This window comes from Oncorhynchus masou, chromosome 28, assembly GCF_036934945.1.
Source record: "Oncorhynchus masou masou isolate Uvic2021 chromosome 28, UVic_Omas_1.1, whole genome shotgun sequence".
Lineage (NCBI taxonomy): Eukaryota > Metazoa > Chordata > Actinopteri > Salmoniformes > Salmonidae > Oncorhynchus > Oncorhynchus masou.
Window position 1 is genome coordinate 39,360,091 of NC_088239.1, and position 21,687 is coordinate 39,381,777.

Here is a 21,687-nt window from a genome sequence, read left to right on the forward strand (position 1 = left end):
CTCCCTCGCCTTCCTTTTGTTGTACAGGGCCCACCGGGATCTCGTGGGCCAATTGGTACCAGAGGACCCAAAGGCAGATGGGTATGAGATGGAATATTTCCGCACTTACTGTATGTTTCACACACTTGCCCTTTTGTGACTGTGTAGAGAAGTAGCTACTGATGTAGGATCTGAATTTGATCACCCTGTTGAAGGAGAATTAACCTGCAATGAAGGACATGTTAAACTTGTAGTGTATTTGAGGTTTAAAAAAGCTTCTTCTGAATTTTGACATTTCAGACTTGATTTCCCTTAATTCAATTTTCCATTAATTAAAAGCCCACATAATAACAACTCTTCAGCCTTTGGAGTAGGTGAGATGCTTACAGTTTGTCTAGTCAAGTCAGCCCGTTTCAATTCACAAGCCTGTGAGCATGTATGCATTTGTGCTAGTTAATGCATGTCTGTATGTGCTTACACATTGTTTGAACGTGCACATGTGTGTGTATGGATTTATCTTCACAGATTCTGTTCTAAACATGTGTCCACACACGCGGCGCGCGTGTGTGTGTGTGTGTGATGCTGGAGTCTTTATCGATATGTTGAGGTGGAGGAAAACATTTAGCTGTGTAATAAAATTATATGGAACTGCTTCTACACATTCTCGGGGTCAGAGGGACTGAGAACCAATCAAATAAAATGTATTTAAGGCCAGATAGCCAAGCATTCAGATGTCAAGACAGCAGGTGAAAAAGAGACCCTAGCATTTGTCATCTTCATTGGAAGTCAAAGCTCACCAGCAGCTATTATTTGTTGCCAATAAAAATATAACAATGAACAGTTAAAATGGGGTTCAGTGCAGCTAAATTGCATTTCTAAAAAATGGACTTGGCTGTTCCTGGTTATAGTCACAAGTAGTGGTCCTGGAGGATGATGGACACATTTTGTGAATTAGAGGGACAGGCCATGTTCTAACTTTAACCCCCCAGGGAGTGGTAAATAGGGGTCCACGAAGAGAGCAACAAGATGTACCTTTCCACTGTTTACACCAATAATAAGAGGTAAATGGGTTGATCTGTCAATCAGCTGCCTCATGGGGTCAAAAAGGATCATGAAGAAGAAGAGATCATGAATGACAATGATTATGGAGGTCATGAAGAGGAAGATGTTTATCGTGATGATGGAGAAAACAGTGAACATGTAAGTTCATCTGTAAAATAATGACAGAGACATACACTCTCTTCTACCCAAGTAGCCAGACGCCGCTCTGTTCTGGTGTAAGTGTCGCTGCCGTGTCGGCTCTCCACAGCCTACTGGCAGGCAGTCTGCAGTGATCCCCCCGAAGGGTTCTCCCCCTTCCCTGGAGAATAGAGCTCGTAGGATGCTGGATCCAGATGTTTGAGTCCATTCTCTCCATTGCAGCCATTATTATGAGCCATTCTCCCCTCAGCAGCCTCCACTGAACCGAAGGTACCTGTGCAATCGTCCTCTGTTCTGTCTTCCTCTCTATTGACTTCGACCTCAGGTTCAAATCCTCAGAGCTCCCACCCTCATTAGACCGTGAGGCTGTCTGAGACTCCCGTTCATCATCCACGATGGACACGACAACTGGCTCGGGTCCAACTGGCTCCGCCCTTCCGTCCTCAAGGGGTTTGCGAAATCTTTTTCCACACCATTACACAACCACCACCAGCCTGTACCGTTGACACCAGGCAGGATGTGTCCATGGACTCATGATACTTATGCCAAATCCTGAATCTGCCATCAACATGATGTAACAGGAACCGGGATTCGTCGGACCAGGCAATGTTTTTACTCTTAATTGTCCAGTGTTGGTAATCATGTGCCCGCTGGAGCCACCTATTTACCTTATAACCTATGAGAATGGCACAATAATGCACATTCCTCATGGTTGCTGTTTAACCTATGGGCTCACCCAAGCAATTATCACCTTTCTCGATCTCAACCCCAATGGACGTCATTGATCATTGTAGGCCGTCAGGCCTTTTGGTAGGCCATCATTGGAATTAATAATTTGTTCTTAACTGACTTACATAGTTAAATAAAGGTTAAATAAAACATTTATAAAAAAAAGTACATCCTCTGGAGCCATCACATCATCTGACTCTGAGGATCTTCCCTCGGGGATGAGACCTTCCCCCAAACTACTGTATTTAATGAAATATCATATTGCATTCAGTCTCTGTTGTCCATTCAGTTAATCCTGTACTAGATTTAAATGCTAATGCGAGCTGCTTCCCCTGCCCATCAATCTGCCTGCTGCTCTGGGACTGACCTGGCTGGCGGGCTGTCTCTCAGACCTACATGTACCCTCAAAAAGGATCTATCCTTGAAGTAGTAGTTTATTTGTCTCATGCGCCGAGTACAACAGGTGTAGCCCTTACCGTGAAATGCTTACTTACAAGCCCGTAACCAACAATTCATTTTTCAGAAAATAGTTAAGAAAATATTTACTAAATAAACTAAAGCAAAAAATAAATGCAAAAAAGTAACAGAATAACACAACAATAATGAGGCTATATACAGGGCTACCGGTACCGAGTCAATGTGCCAGGGTACATGTTAGTTGAGGTAATTTGTAAAAGTGACTATGCATAGATAATAGACAGCGAGTAACAGCAGTGTAAAAACAAAGGCGGGGGGTCAATGTAGATAGTTCGGGTTGCCATTTGATTAATTGTTCAGCAGCCTTATGGCTTGGGGGTGAAGCTGTAAAGGAGTCTTTTGGACCTAGACTTGGCTCTCTGGTACTGCTTGCCATGTGGTAGCAGAGAGAACAGTCTATGACTTGGGTGACTGGAGTCTGTGAGAATACACTCTTTTTATTTGCATTTTCTTTCACAGTTAAAATAAACAATGTTTGAAATACATTACATGTATTTTTGTACATTCAATATAACATGGGAACATGATTTTTAAATGAGGTAGGAATGTGTTAGCCCTTTCAAAAATATAAAATACTTAAGTAATACTTTCAAAGCATACATTAGAAAAAAAAGACAAAATGAAACATGGCAAGTCTTCAAAACGAATAGAAAAATTATAATAGTAAGACGGGCTACTATTAAACACTCAAAGGTAGATCAATTAAATACAAAGGGTTAGGTAGGCATCTCTACCTAGGTAAAGAAAGGTTGTCACATTCGGTAGAATTTTTCAGAATAATATTTTATCTTCTCCAATTAACTTGTGTAAGACATCTTTAATCCGCACAAAATGAGAAGGAGGGGTGGGCGACTTCCACAGAAGTAAAATCAACCTTCTTGCCAAACTCAAAGGCTATAAAGACAGATGTGTATTTTGGTAATGTTATAAATAATAATGTTATGGCAGTAGGCGGAAAATACACTTGTAGTACTTTAGATATGGTATCAAATATGGCAGAGTAATAGTTATGTAGAGAAGATCAGGACCAAAACATATGTATTAATGAAGCAGGGGCTTGCCGACACCTGTCGCAAACAGAATCGAAATCAGGATAGACCTTTAGAAAGCCTGAGTTTAGTCCAGTGAGTGCGGTGTAGGATTTTACGGAAGTTGGCAGCCCAATAATAGAACTGTAAATTAGGTAGGGCCATGCCCACTAAGGGTTTAGGCCTTTGTAGGAACACCTTGCGGATCCTTGGATTTGTTTTATTCCAGATGAAGTGTTAGATAATCCCATCGAGTTTGCATAAAAAACGATTTAGGAATAAAAATAGGTATACATTGAAAAGGGTAGGACAATTTAGGAATGGTATGCATTTTAACCTAATTATTTTGACCAGCTAATGATAGTGGGAGTAGTGACCATCATTCAAATTCTTTCTCCAACATAGTAAGGAGAGAAGTAAAATTTACCCTAAAAAGATTATCAAATTTGTCTGTGACATGTACCCCCAAGTATGTACATTTGTTGAGAACTACTCTGAAAGGCAATGTGTGTAATCCGTATTTACGAGCTGCCACATTTAGAGGGAAAAGCTTGCTCTTATTCAGATTTAACTTGTAACCAGAGACTAGGCCAAATGCATTAAGAACACAATGGGTAAGGATACATCAGGGTTTGAGATATAGAGAAGCAGGTCATCAGCATAAAGTGAGAACCTCTGTTTGATGTCGCCTCTGAACACTCCCGTTATATGTAGGTTGGATCTAAATGCAATTGCAAGGGGCTCGTTGGTGATGGCAAAAAGTAAGGGAGACATTTGACACCCCTGTCTAGTGCCTCTGAAGAGAGGGAAATAGGCTGAGTGGGTGTTTGTTTGGTCTGACAGATGCAAGTGGAGAAATGAACTTGATTCAAGCAATGGCATTTTTGCCAAGGCTACATTCTTCTAAGGTATGAAAATGGTAGCCCCACTCCACTCTATCAAAAGCCTTCTCAGCATCTAGGAGATTAGTATCTCTGGGAGCTTTGAGAGAGAGGAATTATACATAACATTAAAGAGTTGTCTGATATTTGAAAAATAATGTATATTTTTTATAGAACCTGTCTGGTCAGAGGAAATAACAGGTGGTAAGACCGACTCCAAACGCATAGCTAATAGTTTAGCCAAGAGCTTAACATCCACATTGAGCAGTGAGATTGGGCGATAGGACCCGCAGAAGTGAGGGTCTTTTATTCCTTTTCAATATCAATGAAATGGATCCCTGTGTTTAGGATAAAGGTAGAGAGACTGATTTAATAATCATATTAATCAAGAGACTATCCAGAAACTACTTATAAAATTATATTGGGTACCCATCTGGTCCAGGACTTTTACCACCTTGCATAACACGTGCCACCTCTGAAATCTCTTCCATGGTGATAGGTTCCTCCAATTGAAGCTTGGAGACTGAATCAATTGTTGGGACAGTTAAAGTATAACAAATGTATGAAGAGCAGAGGGGTCAGCAGAGGTCTATAAAGATGGATAGAAGTCCTTAAACTGGTTATTTATTAGTGGGGGATCTATTGTTGCACCTGTAGGTGTTTGAATTTGACAAATTTGTTGAGCAGAGGAAGACTGGCAAGGTTAATGAGAAAGCAATTTACTTGCCGCGTCACCATACTCATAGTGAGTATGTCACGACTTAAGCAGCAGTTCCTCAATTTGTCCTGTTGACAAGGTATTGAATTCAGCTTGTGAAGAGAGTCGGTCCCTGTACACATTTGGGGATGCTGAGGTATCTAACTGTAAAAAACGAGTTGTCAGTTATATTTTTCCATTCAAAACTAGTGTATGAAATTATTTGACCTCTAATGTAGGCCTTAAAAGTCTCCCACAGAACAGATGCTGAAACATCGGGGGTGTCGTTAGTAGCTATAAAAACATCAATCTGAGCAGTCAGAAAGTTAACAAAACTTTCATCAGACAGCTAGCGCATATTAAAAAGTCAAGGTACGCGGGGCTCAGTCCCACCACCAACTGATAGCCTAAAGTCTGAGGGGCGTGATCAGGTATGACAATCCAATTGTATGAGCATGAGCGTACAAAGGAAAGAAGTCTGTTGTCTAAGAAGAAGTAGTCAATGCAGGTGGTGGACATGGGTGAAAAATGTATATTCCTTAGAAAACGTTGCTTTGCATATTCTGCTGACCAAGGCAACCGAACTGTGGCAGGAGCAGAGAATGCTATTCTTTAAAAGTGCCTTCCTCACCATCTTAAATAAGCATGCCCCTCTCAAAAAATGTAGAACTAGGAATAGATATAGTCCTTGGTTCACTCCAGACCTGTCTGCTCTTGACCAGCACAAAAACATCCTGTGGCATTCTGCATTAGCATCGAATAGCCCCTGTGGAATGCAAATTTTCAGGGAAGTTAGGAACAAATATACACAGGCAGTTAGAAAAGCTAAGGCAAGCTTTTTCAAAGAGAAATTTGCATCCTGTAGTACTAACTCAAAAAGTTTCTGGGACACTGTAAAGTCCATGGAGAATAAGTGCACATCCTCCCAGCTGCCCACTGCTCTGAGGCTAGGAAACACTGTCACCACCGATAAATCCACTTATTGAATTTCAATAAGCATTTCTCTACGGCTGGCCATGCTTTCCACATAGCTACCCCTACCCCGGTCAACTGCCCGGCACCCGCCACAGCAACCCGCCAAAGCCCCCACCAATTCTCCTTTACACAAATCCAGATAGCTGATGTTCTGAAAGAGCTGCAAAATCTGGACCCCTACAAATCAGCCATGCTAGACAATCTGGACCCTCTCTTTCTAAAATTATCTGCCGAAATTGTTGCAACCGCTATTACTAGCCTGTTCAACCTCCCTTTCGTATCGTCTGAGATTCCCAAAGATTGGAAAGCTGCCGCGGTCATCCCCCTCTTCAAAGGGGGTGACACTCTAGACCCAAACTGCTACAGACCTATATCTATCCTACCCTGTCTTTCTATGGTCTTCGAAAGCCAAGTTACCAAACAGATTCCTGACTATTTAGAATCCCACCACACCTTCTCCGCTATGCAATCTGGTTTCAGAGCTGGTCATGGGTGCACCTCAGCCACGCTCAAGGTTCTAAACGACATCATAACCGCCATCGATGAGAGACATGACTGTGCAGCTGCATTCATCGACCTGGCCAGGGCATTCGACTCAGTCAATCACAACATTCTTATTGGCAGACTCGACAGCCTTGATTTCTCAAATGATTGCCTCGCCTGGTTTACCAACTACTTCTCTGATAGAGTTCAGTGTGTCAAATCGGAGGGCCTGTTGTCCGGACCTCTGACAGTCTCTGTGGGTGTGCCACAGGGTTCAATTCTCTCTCTTTTTTCTGTATACATCAATGATGTTGCTCTTGCTGCTGGTGATTCTCTGATCCACCTCTACGCAGTCGACACCATTCTGTATAATTCTGGCCACTCCTTGAACACTGTGTTAACTAACCTCCAGACGAGCTTCAATGCCATACAACTCTCCTTCCGTGGCCTCGAAACTGCTCTTAAACGCAAGTAAAACTAAATGCATGCGATCACTGCCCGCACCTGCTCGCCCGTCCAGCATCACTACTCTGGACTGCTCTGACTTAGAATACGTGACTGTAAACTATCCTTCCAGACTCACAATAAGCATCTCCAATACAAAATTAAATCTAGAATCAGCTTCTTATATCGCAACAAAACACCCTTCACTCATGCTGCCAAACATACCCTCGTAAAACTGACCATCCTACCGATCCTCGACTTCGGTGATGTCATCTATAAAATAGCCTACAACACTCTACTCAACAAACTGGATGCAGTCTATCACAGTGCCATCGGTTTTGTCACCAAAGCCCCATACACTACCCACCATTGCGACCTGTACGCTCTCGTTGGCTGGCCCTCGCTTCATACTCGTCGCCAAACCCACTGGCTACAGGTTATCTACAAGTCCCTGCTAGGTAAAGCCCCGCCTTATCTCAGCTCACTGGTCACCATAGCAGCACCCACTCGTAGCACGCGCACCAGTAGGTATATCTCACTGGTCACCCCCAATGCCAATTCCTCCTTTGGTTGTCTTTCCTTCCAGTTCTCTGCTGCCAATGACTGGAACGAATTGCAAAAATTTCTGAAGCTGGAAACTCACATCTCCCTCACTAGCTTTAAGCACCAGCTGTCAGAGCAGCTTACAGATCACTGCACCTGTACATAACCCATCTGTAAACAGCCCAATTACCTACCTCATCCCCATACTGGTATCTATTTATTTATTTTGCTCCTTTGCACCCCAGTATCTCTAGCTGCACATTCATCTTCTGCCGATCTACCATTCCAGTGTTTAATTGCTATATTGTAATTACTTCGCCGCCATGGCCTATTTATTTCCTTAACTCACCTCATTTGCACTCACTGTATATAGACTTTTTGTTTTCTTTTGTTCTACTGTATTATTGACTGTATGTTTTGTTTATTCCACGTGTAACTCCGTATTTGTATGTGTCGAATTGCTACGCTTTATCTTGGCCAGGTTGCAGTTGCAAATGACAACTTGTTCTCAACTAGCCTACCTGGTTAAATAAAGGTGAATTAAAAAAAATAATAATAATAATAATAAATAATATATATATATATAAAATAAATATATATATATATATATATATATATATATATATGCCTGCCTCTCCAGTTGGTAAATCGTTCGGGAAAATCTAAGGCACTGCTGCGGTCTACATACTACGTATGTCAACAATACTTAGTAAGGCGTAATTAATTAAACAATACATTAAACTGATTAAAACACCTGGGTTTGTGAGCAATCTTTCTAATCTTTAGGACATATAAACAGCTTAATCGGCATTCTAGCGGCGTATTTAATCTGTGCATGTGCTAGCACACTTAGCGTGAGTGAAGTGAGTTCAAAACAACTTAATGTATGCATTTTAGAGGTCATTTTTCACATGCAAACTTTATATGTCCAAACTCTGAATCAAATATGCTTACCAAAACTAACATGGTCGCTGTGTTGGAACGTTTATTTTGATTGGTGATTTTCTGCATTGCCATCAGGTAGCCTGATTTCAGATGTGTCCATGTAAACATGATTATTAGGGAAATCGTTCTTCTTGCAAAGCAAGTAAACATTTTAATCAAACTATTATATTAATCTGATTATCCACATTAATCACATTATTGTGTGAATGTAGCGGTACTCAATGTAGCATAGGTTTACGGTTATTAAGTCATGTTTTTTTATTAAGTCAGGCTCCTGAGTGGTGCAGCGGTCTAAGGCACTGCATCTCAGTGTGCAAGGGTGTCATTACAGACCTTGGTTTGATTCCAGGCTGTATCACATCCGGCCATGATTGGGAGTCCCATAGGCCGGGGCACAATTGGCCCATCGTTGGCCGGGTTTGGCCGGGGTAGGCCGTCATTGTAAGTAATAATTTGTTCTTAACTGACTTGCCTGTAACGGCGTTCTTCTTTTGTTGAAGGAGAGTCGGACCGAAATGCAGCGTGTAAGTTACTCATGTTTATTAGGAAGACAAACGAACGAACTATACACGAATAACTAAATAAATACAAAAACAACAAACAGAACGTGAAACCTATTACAGCCTGACTGGTGCACACTACACAGAGACAGGAACAATCACCCACGAAATGCAAAGCGAAAACCAGGCTACCTAAATACGGTTCCCAATCAGAGACAACGAGAATCACCTGACTCTGATTGAGAACCGCCTCAGGCAGCCAAACCTATTAAACACACACACCCCTAATCAGCTACTATCCCAACTACTACAAACCCCAATATGAAACTACAATACATAATAACCCCATGTCACACCCTGGTCTGACTAACTACTAAACTAAAACACAAAATACTAAGACCAAGGCGCGGCATTGCCTAGTTAAATAAAGGTTAAATAATTATTATTATTTTTTTCACAATCTGAGCAGTAGATCTCGGCTTGCATTTGTACTTTTTTAACATTTAGGGGTAAATCAGCTTTAATATTGATTGTGGGTTCCATCAATGCATATTTTATAATCCCTGATATATACAGTATATATTTTGCCCATTTTGTTACATTACAGCCGTATTCTAAAATTGATTAAATTGTTTGTTCCCTCATCAATCTTCAAACAATACCCCATAATGACAAAGCAGGTTTTATACATGTTTTCACATTTATAAAAAAAACCTGAAATATCACATTTACACGCACAGCTATTTTTAGGTCTCTCCAGAGATGTTCGATAGGGCTCAAGTTAAGGCTCTGGCTGAGCCGCTCAAGGACATTGAGACTTGTCCCGAAGCCACTCCTGCGTTGTCTTGGTTGTGTGCATAGGGTCGTTGTCCTTCACACCACTCTGAGGTCCTGAGCTCTCTGGAGCAGGTTTTCATCAAGGATCTCTCTGTGTGTTGCTCCGTTCATCTTTCCTTCGATCCATACTAGTCTCCCAGTCCCTGTCACTGAATAACATCCCCACAGCATGTTGCTGCCACCCCCATGCTTCACCGTAAGGATGGTGCCAAGTTTCCTCCGGACATGATGCTTGCCATTCAGGCCAAAGTGTTCAATCTTGGTTTCATCAGACCAGAGAATCTTGTTTCTGAGTCCTTTAGGTATCTTTTGGCAAACTCCAAGCTGGCTGTCATGTACCTTTTTACTGAGGAGCGGCTTCCATCTGGCCACTCTACCATAAAGGCCTGATTATTGGAATGTTGCAGAGATGGTTGTCCTTCTGGAAGTTTATCCCATCTCCACAGAGGAACTCTGGAGAGTGACCATCGGGTTCTTGGTCACCTCCCTGACCAATGCCCTCTCCCCCGATTGCTCAGTTTGGGCGACCTTGCTTGGTGTTTGATCTGACATGCACTGTCAACTGTGGGACCTTATATAGACAGGTGTGTGTCTTTCCAAATCATGTCCAATCAATTTAATTTACCACAGGTGGACTCCAATCAAGTTGTAGAAACATCTCAAAGATGATCAATGGAAACAGGATGCACCTGAGCTGAATTTCGAGTCTCATAGCAGTGGGTCTGAATGCTTATGTAAATATGGTGTTTATGTTTAATACATTTGCAAACATTTCTAAAAACCTGTTTTTGCTTTGTCATTGTGGGTTATTGTGTGTAGATTAGATTAAAATTAGATGATTTTTTTTACTCAATCTAAATGAATCAATTTTACAAAAGGTTGTAACGTAACAAAATACAAAAAGTAAAGGTCTCAATACTTTCCAAATGCACAATACATATTTGCTTTTTTTTTAGATTTCTTCGGGCCAGTCAATTTGGCATTCCTGCAAGAATTTTTGTGACTTTGCAAAAGTAAGGAACATTTGCAATATGTTTAAGCGGTGAGTTACCATCACCAAAAGCGACATTCTGAAATCAACCCAAACGAGCGATGGAGAGGTACCAAAATCACTGCCCAGCCATCCCTATGTCATCGGGCCAGTCATTTTGGCATTCCTGCATGATTTTTATGGCATGACAAATTGGTGATGGTGACTGCCCAGTTAACCATATGGCAAATGCACAGTGACTTTGCAAAAGTGAGAAAACATGACCAAATGGACATTCTGAAATCAACACAAACAATGGCATCACCATAGAGTCCAGACTGTGCCGAGTCCAACGTGGCGCCCCGCTTGCCGTAGCTCGCTCGGTCTGAGCGCGCGACCATGAGAAAAATAGGCCCAATATGAAGCCTTCACCAGTACGTCATTTGATTTTGGGTGACAGCGGCGGAACCGTTAGGTTTAGAAAGACAATTCAACCACAGGACTGTTCCTAAGGTCCTCCTGATCTGTCCAAGCCTATCCTTGACCGTGTGACATTAACCCTTCACAGTCAAAAGAAGGTGTTTACATAAAAACAGTGTTCATTGACTTCTCTCCCCATAGGAATATATTGGCTGCTCCACTAAATACAACCTGGAGTCTATATGGGTTATGAATGTTGTATGAACCTGTCTTTGGTACCAGTCCATCAGACCACTATAAGGTCTACCTGTGTCGATTCTAAGCTTCCTGGACCAACCGGAAGTGGTCCAAATCGCCCTAAAAGTGTGTACCCATACACTGCCTGCAATTTGATGGACATAGTGCATTGAACCCTGTGTAAATCAGTCAGTTTTCATGGTAAAGACTTAAAACTCAGGATTCTCTAATGGAATACCCCAGTGAGGATGTATGTTGAGTTACAGCTTCCTGTGCCAACCGGAAGTGCCATAATTGGTGTCTCAGGGGCTGTTTGGAGGGGTTAAAAAAATCAGATCTTTCCACAACTTCATATATATGATTAGGCAACCCCCATGAACTGTAAATCAGTCATTTTTCCCATAAAAATTCAAAGGAAAACTAAATCACACAGATACACAACATGGATGGAGGGACGTATCATTGGGGTGCGTAGAGACTGACAGTGCCTCCAATAGTTAGCTTTGAATGATATCAAATTGACTGATGGACGGTGACTTGCAGGTGACTCTTGTCCATTAGCAATATGTTTAAGCGGTGAGGTACCATCACCAAAAGCGACATTCTGAAATCAACCCAAACGACGATGGAGAGGTACCAGAATCACTGCCCAGCCATCCCGAGTTCATCGGGCCAGTCAATTTGGCATTCCTGCATGATTTTTATGGCATGACAAATTGGTGATGGTGAATGCCCAGTTAACCATATGGCAAATGCACAGTGACTTTGCAAAAGTGAGAAAACATAAACAAATGGACATGATGAAATCAACACCACGAGTGATTGAAAGGAACAACAATCACTGCCCGGCCATCCCGAGTTCATCAGGCCAGTCAATTTTGCATTTCTGAAGGATTTTTGAGCATGTCAAATTTCTTATGACATTTGGCCCCCACAAAACATATGCCTTATGCACAAGCAAAAAAAACAAAAACATTATAATAATAAAATATGACTAAAGTATGTTGATACAGTTCTTATACGTGTGTAACTGACACAAAATTCGAAAAAATTTCAAAACGGTCCAGAAAGCACTTTTTTAGGGGTGTGTGAAGTTTTTTATGAAATTTAATAATTTTTGACTTTTGACTTCTGACTTCCTATGAAATCATATTGCAGATGGACAAAACACATGCAATATGCGCAAGTAAAAAAAAAAAATTATGATAATAAAATATGACTAAAGTATGTTGATACAGTTCTTATACGTGTGTAACTGACACAAAATGCGAAAAAATTTCGAAAAACGGTCCAGAAAGCACTTTTTTAGGGGTGTGTGAAGTTTTTTATGAAATTTAAGAATTTTTGACTTTTGACTTCTGACTTCCTATGAAATCATATTGCAAATGGACAAAACATATGCAATATGCGCAAGTAAAAAAATTTAAAAAATTATGTTAATAAAATTGGACAAAAGTATTTTCATACAGTTCTTATACATGTGTAATTGTCAAAAAAGCGAAAGAATTTCGAAAAACGGTCCAGAAAGCACTTTTTTAAGGGGTGATACGTTTTTTCAAAAAATTCGTTTTTTCAAAATTTGGCTTTTGGATGTTGACTTGGAGTCCAATACCAATATGAAAAACCATGGTGGAGTGCAATCGCCACCTGTTGGATTTTTGAAGTGTTACAACTGGCAATACCCATATGGCAATAGAAGTAAACTTTGCATGAATCAACGCCGCTTTGGGTGGTATTGGCCAATGTGTGCATGGTTTGTCCTATGCCAATAACTTGCCATTCATTTTTGTCCACTACGGGGTGAAATCCCTTACTTTGTTATTTTCCCCTAACCCTACCCCCTCCCCTAATTGGAGTAAACTAATGGAAAACAATACTTAGGCTTCTACTACCAGCTTATACATACTGTCACGATGTATAAAGGATTGGAGACGCAGGAATACGCAGGATTGGAGGCGCAGGAATACATAACAGGGGGTTTTAATACTCCACCCAAAAATACATACAACATGCCTTGAAAGGCACAGGGACGAAGCCCAAAACAAACACATATACAAAAACACAAACATAAGAGCGAGTAAAAAACTCAAAATACACGGGACGATACCCATAATCACAAGTACACAATACACGCAGCACAAAAGCCGAAGCAACAAAGCACAGAAGCTCACAAGACCAACGGACATGGGAACAATAACCGACCAGATAATGGTGAATAGAGGGTACATATATACAATTACTAATCAGAGGAATGGGAACCAGGTCTGTGTAATGAAACAGTTCAGTGACGCCTAGAGGCCGGTGACGTAGACCTCTGGAGATGGTCCACAGAATGAGCAGCAGTAATGGGGTAATCTGTGACACTACCCCTGCCGCACTGCACTAGCAGCGAGACTACACCGGCCTCGAGGAAGACCACAGGGACAGGGTGCGGGTTGGTCAGGGCCAGTTGCAGCTGCCGATGTTGCGTTGTCATCAGACAGGCCAGTTGCAGCTGCCGAAGATGCGGCAGCATCGGACGGACCAGTTGCAGCGGCATCGGACAGGCCAGTTGCAGCTGCTGATGTTGCGGCGTCAGACGGACCAGACGGACCAGTTGTGGTGGCGTCGGACGGACCAGTTGCAGCTGCTGAAGTTGCAGCATCTGACGGACCAGTTGTGGTAGCGTCGGACGGACCAGTTGCGGCATCGTCAGACAGGCCAGTTGCGGCGGCGTCGCACGGGCCAGTTGCAGCTGCCGAAGTTGTGGCGGTGGCGGACGGGCCAGGTGCAGCTGCCAAAGTTGCGGCGGCGGAAGAGGCGACTCTGGGATATTAGCCTTCTAGGCAGAATTCCTCTGTTCAGTGTCTGTTCTTTTGCCCATCTTAATATTTTATTTTTATTGGCCAGTCTGAGAATCGTCTTTTTCTCTGCAATTCTGCCTAGAAGGCCAGCATCCCGGAGTCACCTCTTCACTGTTGACGTTGAGGCTGGTGTTTTTAAGGGTACTATTTAATGAAGCTGCCAGTTGAAGACTTGTGAGGGGTCTGTTTCTCAAACTAGACACTCTATTGTACTTGTCCTCTTGCTCAGTTGTGCACCGGGGCCTCCCACTCCTCTTTCTATATTGGTTAGGGCCAGTTTGCGCTGTTTTGTGAAGGGAGTAGTACACAGAGTTGTACGAGATCTTCAGTTTCTTGGCAATTTCTGGCCATTTTGAGCCTGTAATCGAACGCACAAATGCTAATGCTACAGATACTCAACTAGTCTGAAGAAGGCCATTTTTTCTTTAATCAGAACAGTTTTCAGCTGTGCTAACATAATTGCATAAGGATTTTCTAATGATCAATTAGCCTTTAAAAAAGTTAAACTTGGATTAGCTAACACAACGTGCCATTAGAACACAGAAGTGATGGTCGCTGATTATTGGACTCTGTACGCTTATGTAGATATTCTATTAAAAATCAGCCGTTTCCAGCTACAATATTAATTTACAACATTAGCACTGTATTTATGATCAATTTTATGTTTTTTGAATAGACAGAAAATGTGCTTTTCTTTCAAAAACAACAACATTTCTAAGTGACCTCAAACTTTTGAACGGTAGTGTATGTCTGCGATTTAGTACATACTTTCTGCCCGTTAAAATTACAAATGCAAACAACAACCACAGAGGAACATTTTTATTCCTTGCTGAAAAAATACACCCTCACATTCACTTATTGATATACATGGGGGTACACAGATGTTTTTAAGGCAATGATGGCTTATGTAAAGTAAGAGTCTGTTGTGCTGTGCTATGTTGTGGCTGTCTATCTGGCTGGCTGTTTTACAGCGACCTCTACTGGTCTAAATTATACTCCTTTCTTTTTCAGGGTGCGAGAGGGCCCGACGGTCCAACGGGGAAGCTGGGGTTAGTGGGCATGAAGGTAAGACTCCTGCTTGTGTCAAAGGTCACAGTCCTGCAGGGTGTAAGGGACTTCAGCTGTAACATACACCCCCAGAAAAGACCAAGCTGCAGATACACATGGGGCCCACATAAAAAATGCTACAGTTTACTGTAGATTACTGTAGTATTTACTATAGAATTATATAGTAAACTGTTTTAAACTATAGTATACTGTAGAATCCTATAATCTACACTGGATTATTCCTCGATTGTGTCGTGCTTACTTAAGAATTGTGTAGTATACTATAGAATACTACACTGAGTATACAAAACATTAACGCCTGCTCTTTCCTTGACATAGACTGACCATAGACTTTCACTTAAATCCACTTCAATCAGTGTAGATGAGACAAGAGGAGGAGACAGGTAAAAAAAAACTTTGTCTATGCCCTGTCAAAAGGAAGTTTATTCTGAAGTATCTGTCCTACAGAATATCTGAATGTTGTCAGAAAGATCAGGAAACATATATTTTTTTAAATGTTTTTTTAACATATTTTTGGCACTAAACAGTGTTCAGATACTGTATACTATCATTCCTTTTTTCAACTGGTACCGGGGGACCATCATACGAGGCTTGTGAGGCCTGTGGGCATCCTACAGCAAAAAAACCCGCTACAGACAGAAGTCGGTACAGCCGATCTGCCAAGTCCCATTACACGTCTGGGGGTCGTAGAGCAAATCTGAGAAAACCATCGCGTGCGTGAGAGTCATCTTTCCATAGGGGGGTCATAATAGTAGGCTACAGATGATTTTGTGAGAAGACCGATTTTCGGGATGTCTCATGGTCAGACAAACACCTCTCTAGTTCTGTCACCTTTCACCGCATATGCGGAAGTGCGACATAGGCAGATGTGGTGAATTGAGACGCATCCAATGCAAAATAAAATCTCTAAACTGACAGATTCTTATGGAGATTTTTTTATTATGGGGTATTTCTGCGGCTATTTAGTGTTTTTGCAGACAAGACTGTAGTATACTATATATAATATTATTGCAGACATGACGGTAGTAACACCTGCCGACTAGGGTTAGCTAACATGGAACAACTGCCAGACTTTGCCAGTTACTGTTTAATGTGGGGAACATCTCATACAGAACATAAAACACAGCTTCGTGACAGGCCACCTATTGAGATGGGTCAACAGTTCTGAGCAATGCAACGGACCAGAAAAAAACTTAGCAAAAACACTTCAGTAAATACTACAGTATATGAGTCATGTCCACAAAAACACAACAGTGAATACTACAGTATACGAGTCATGTCCACAAAAACACTACAGTGAATACTTGAGTAAAGTCTGCAAAAACACTACAGTGAATACTACACTATACTAGTCATGTCTGCAAAAACACTACAGTAAATACTACAGTCATGTCTGCAAAAAATACTACAATGAATACTACAGTATGGTGGTCATATCAAATCAAATTGTATTTGTCACATACACATGTGACACACATCTAACCTAACAATTCCACAACAACTACCTTATACACACAAGTGTAAAGGAATTACTAAGAATATGTACATAAAAAAACATATATGAATGAGTGATGGTATAGAACGGCATAGGCAAGATGCAGGAGATGGTATAGAGTACAGTATCTACATATGAGATTATTAATGTAGGGTATGTAAACATTATATGAAGTGGCATTGTTTAAAGTGGCTAGTGATACATTTATTACATCAATTTTTCCATTATTAAAGTGGCTGGAGTTGATTCAGTATGTTGGCAGCAGCCACTCAATGGTGGTGATGGCCTTGAGATAGAAGTTGTTTTTCAGTCTCTCGGTCCCTGCTTTGATGCACCTGTACTGACCTCGCCTTCTGGATGATAGCAGGGTGAACAGGGAGTGGCTCGGGTGGATGTTGTCCTTTATGATCTTTTTGGCCTTCCTGTGACATCGGGTGGTGTAGGTGTCCTGGAGGGCAGGTAGTTTGCCCCCGGTGATGCGTTGTGCAGACCTCACTACATTCTGGAGAGCCTTACATTTATGGGCGGAGCAGTTGCCGTACCAGGCAGTGATACAGCCCGACAGGATGCTCTCGATTGTGCATCTATAAAAGTTTGTGAGTGCTTTTGGTAACAAGCCAAATTTCTTCAGCCTCCTGAAGTTGAAGAGGCGCTGCTGCACCTTCTTCACCATGCTGTCTGTGTGGGTGGACCATTTCAGTTTGTCCATGATGTGTACGCCGAGGAACTTAAAACTTTCTACCCTCTCCACTACTGTCCCGTCGATGTGGATAGAGGGGTGCTCCCTCTGCTGTTTCCTGAAGTCTATGATCATCTCCTTTGTCTTGTTAACGTTGAGTGTGAGGTTATTTTTCTGACACCACACCACAGGGCCCTCACCTCCTCCCTGTAGGCCATCTCGTCGTTGTTGGTAATCAAGCCTACCACTGTAGTGCCATCTGCAAACTTGATGATTGAGTTGGAGGCGTGCATGACCACGCAGTCGTGGGTGAACAGGAAATACAGGAGAGGGCTGAGAAAGCACCCTTGTGGGTCCACAGTGTTGAGGATCAGCCGGGTGGAGATTGTTACCTACCTTCACTACCTGGGGGCGGCCCGTCAGGAAGTCCAGGACCCAGTTGCACAGGGCTGGGTCGAGATCCAGCTTGATGACGAGTTTGGAGGGTACTATGGTGTTAACTGCTGAGCTGTAGTCAATGAACAGCATTCTCACATAGGTATTCCTCTTGTCCAGATGGGTTAGGGCAGTGCGCCGTGTGATTGTGATTGCTTCGTCTGTGGACCTATTGGAGTTGGTCTAGGGTGTCAGGTAGAGTGGAGGTGATATGATCCTTGCCTAGTCTCTCAAAGCACTTCATGATGACGGAAGTGAGTGCTACGTGGCGGTAGTCGTTTAGCTCAGTTACCTTAGCTTTCTTGGGAACAGGAACAAAGGTGGCCATCTTGAAGCATATGGGAATAGCAGACTAGGATAAGGATTGATTGAATATGTCCGTAAACACACCAGCCAGCTGGTCTGTGCATGCTCTGAGGACGCGGCTGAGAATGCTGTCTGGGCCTGCAGCTTTGTGAGGGTTGACACGTTTAAATGTTTTACTCTCGTCGGCTGCAGTGAAGGAGAGTCCGCAGGTTTTGGTAGTGGGCAGTGTCAGTGGCACTGTATTGTCCTCAAAGCGAGCAACGAAGTTGTTTAGTCAGTCTGGGAGCAAGACATCCTGGTCCGCGACAGGGCTGATTTTCCTTTTATAGTCCGTGATTGACTGTAGACCCTGCCACATACCTCTCGTGTCAGAGCGGTTGAATAGCGACTCTACTTTGTCTCTATACTGACGCTTAGCTTGTTTGATTGCCTATGATAGGTCACCACCAACTCACAGAAAATCACAGCCATTTTTCCAGCCAGAGGAGTCACAAAAAGCACAAAGAGATAAAATGAATCACTAACCTTTGATGATCTTCATCAGATGACACTCATAGGACTTCATGTTACACAATAGATGTATGTTTTGTTCGATAAAGTGCATATTTATATAAAATAATCTCATTTTACATGAGTCCAGTAGTTCTAAAACATGCGGTGATTGTGCAGAGACACATCTATTTACAGAAATACGCATTATAAATGTTGATGAAAATACAAGTGTTATACATGAAATTAGAGATATACTTCTCCTTAATGCAACCGCTGTGTCAGATTTCAAAAAAACTTTACGGAAAAAGCAAACCATGCAATAATCTGAGTACAGTGTTCAGACAACAAAGCAGCCAAATTGATATCCGCCATATTGGGTAGTCAACATTAGTCATAAATAGCATTATAAATATTCACTTACCTTACCTTACAGAATGCACTCACAGGAATCGCAGTTCCACAATAAATGTTTGTTTTGTTTGATAATGTACATCATTTATGTCGAAATTGCTTCTTTTGTTAGGGCGTTTGGTAAACAAATCCAAAAGCGCGTTCAGGTCCTGTCACGCCCTGGCCTTAGTTATATGTTTTCTTTATTATTTTGGTTAGGCCAGGGTGTGACAGGACCTGAACGCGCTTTTGGATTTGTTTACCAAACGCCCTAACAAAAGAAGCAATTTCGACATTTGTGTTTCGTCTTGTCTAGGGGTTCATTAGATTTATGGGGTTGTGTTCAGTGTACTTGTCTAGGTAAGTCTATGTTTGCCTAGAGTGGTTCTCAATCAGAGGCAGGTGTTTATCGTTGTCTCTGATTGGGAACCATATTTAGGCAGCCATATTCTTTGGGTATTTTGTGGGTGGTTGTCTCCTGTGTCAGTGTTTGTGCCACACGGGACTGTTCGGGTTTTCACGTTTATTGTTTTGTATTCTGTTCATGTATAGTTTCTCTGATTAACCTCTTGATACTCCCCACCCCGGATCCGGGATCGTGAATAAAGCCTCAGGCTCATTGGCATAACGCAACGTTTACGATTTCTGAAAATCGCAAATAAAATGAAAATAATGCACCTGCTCTCAAGCTTAGCCTTTTCTTAACAACACTGTCATCTCAGATTTTCAAAATATGCTTTTGAACCATAGCAAATCACTAATTTGTGTAAGAGTATGCTAATCTAGCTTAACATTTTGAGTAGCATTTAGCACGCAACATTTTCACAAAAACCAGATAACCAAATAAATAAAATAATTTACCTTTGAAGAGCTTCGGATGTTTTCAATGAGGAGACTCTCAGTTACATAGCAAATGTTCAGTTTTTCCTGAAAGAATCTTTGTGTAGGAGAAATCGCTCCGTTTTGTACATCACATTTGGCTACCGAAACGAAACAAAAATTCAGTCACCAAAACGTCAAAATTTTTCCGAATTAACTCCATAATATCGACCGAAACATGGCAAACGTTGTTTGGAATCAATCCTCAAGGTGTTTTTTCACATATCTCTTCATTGATATGCAGTTCGTGGAAGCCTGCTTTCGTCTCAGAATTGCATGGAAAAATACCAGCAGCTGAAAAAGACGCACCAATTTCGACGGAGGACACCGGGCGGACACCTGGAAAATGTAGTCTCTTATGGTCAATCTTCCAATGATATGCCTACAAATACGTCACAATGCCGCAGACACCTTGGGGAAACGACAGAAAGGGCAGGCTCATTCCTCTCGCATTCACAGCCATATAAGGAGACAATGGAAAACAGAGCCTCATAAATCCTGCTGGTTTCCTGGATGCCGTTTCATCTTGGTTTTGCCTGTAGCTCCCGTTCTAGGGCACCCACAGAGAATATCTTTGCAGTTCTGGAAACGTCAGAGTGTTTTCTTTCCAAAGCTATCAATTACAAGGTGCAGCAGGAGAAGCGGCAGCAGGAGCAGCGCAAGGAGGACTGGACATGGGAGGACGAATTCGACGGAAAAGGACCCTGGGCACAGCCAGGAGAATATCGCCGCCCCAAAGAAGAGCTGGAGGCAGCGAAGGCGGAGAGGCGCTGGTATGAGGAGGCAGCACGGCGGCGTGGCTGGAAGCCTGAGAGTCAGCCCCAAAAATTTATTGGGGGGCACACAGGGAGTATGGTGAAGCCAGGAAGGAGACCTGCGCCAACATCCTGTGCTTACCGGGGGGAGAGAGAGACCGGGCAGGCACCGTGTTATGCTGTGGAGTGCATGGTGTCCCCAGTGCGGGTGCATAGCCCGGAGCTGGCAGGGCAACCGGGAGCATTCATCCAGGTAAGGTTGGGCAGGCTCGGTTCTTAAGAGCTCCAGTGCGCCTGCACGGTCCAGTCTATCCAGTATCACCTCCACACATCAGCCCTCCGGTGCTCCCCGCACTCGCCCTGAGGTGCGTGTCCTTGGCCCAGTACCACCAGTGCCGGCACCACGCACCAGGCCTACAGTGCGCCTTGTCTGTCCAGCGCTGCCAGATCCTTCCTCCTCTCCAGCGCTAGCAGAGTCTCCCGTCTGTCCAGAGACGCTAGAGACTCCCGTCTGTCCAGAGATGCCAGAGTCTCCCGTCTGTCCAGTGCCGCCAGAGACTCCCGTCTGTCCAGTGCCGCCAGAGTCTCCCGTCTGTCCAGTGCCGCCAGAGTCTCCCGTCTGTCCAGTGCCGCCAGAGTCTCCCGTCTGTCCAGTGCCGCCAGAGTCTCCCGTCTGTCCAGTGCCGCCAGAGTCTCCCGTCTGTCCAGTGCCGCCAGAGTCTCCCGTCTGTCCAGTGCCGCCAGTCAGCCAGGATCTTCCAGAGCCGCCAGTCAGCTATGTCTGTAGACAAGCAATGGAACGAGAGCTAACTCTCTCGTGACCCGCGCCTCAGAGCCTGTGGCACTCTGCCAGACACCTGACTCATTCCTCTCTCATTCGGTCCAACCTCACAGTAGAAACCTCAAACAATGTTCTAAAGACTGTTGACATCTAGTGGGAGCCTTAAGGAGTGCAACATAACCAATATCCCACTGTATCTACAATAGGGGCTGAGTTAAA

The 21,687-nt window shown here is 42.9% G+C and overlaps 1 protein-coding gene across 1 annotated transcript in view; it reads left to right on the top strand.

Annotated features, from left to right (window-relative positions):
* Positions 1–21,687, top strand: part of col27a1a (collagen, type XXVII, alpha 1a) — a 260,653-nt gene that overhangs the window by 133,080 nt on the left and 105,886 nt on the right. The window contains exons 28-29 of the mRNA XM_064941974.1: positions 28–81; positions 15,200–15,253. Coding sequence (XP_064798046.1) covers positions 28–81; positions 15,200–15,253 — 108 coding nt within the window. The remainder of the gene's footprint in view (positions 1–27; positions 82–15,199; positions 15,254–21,687) is intronic.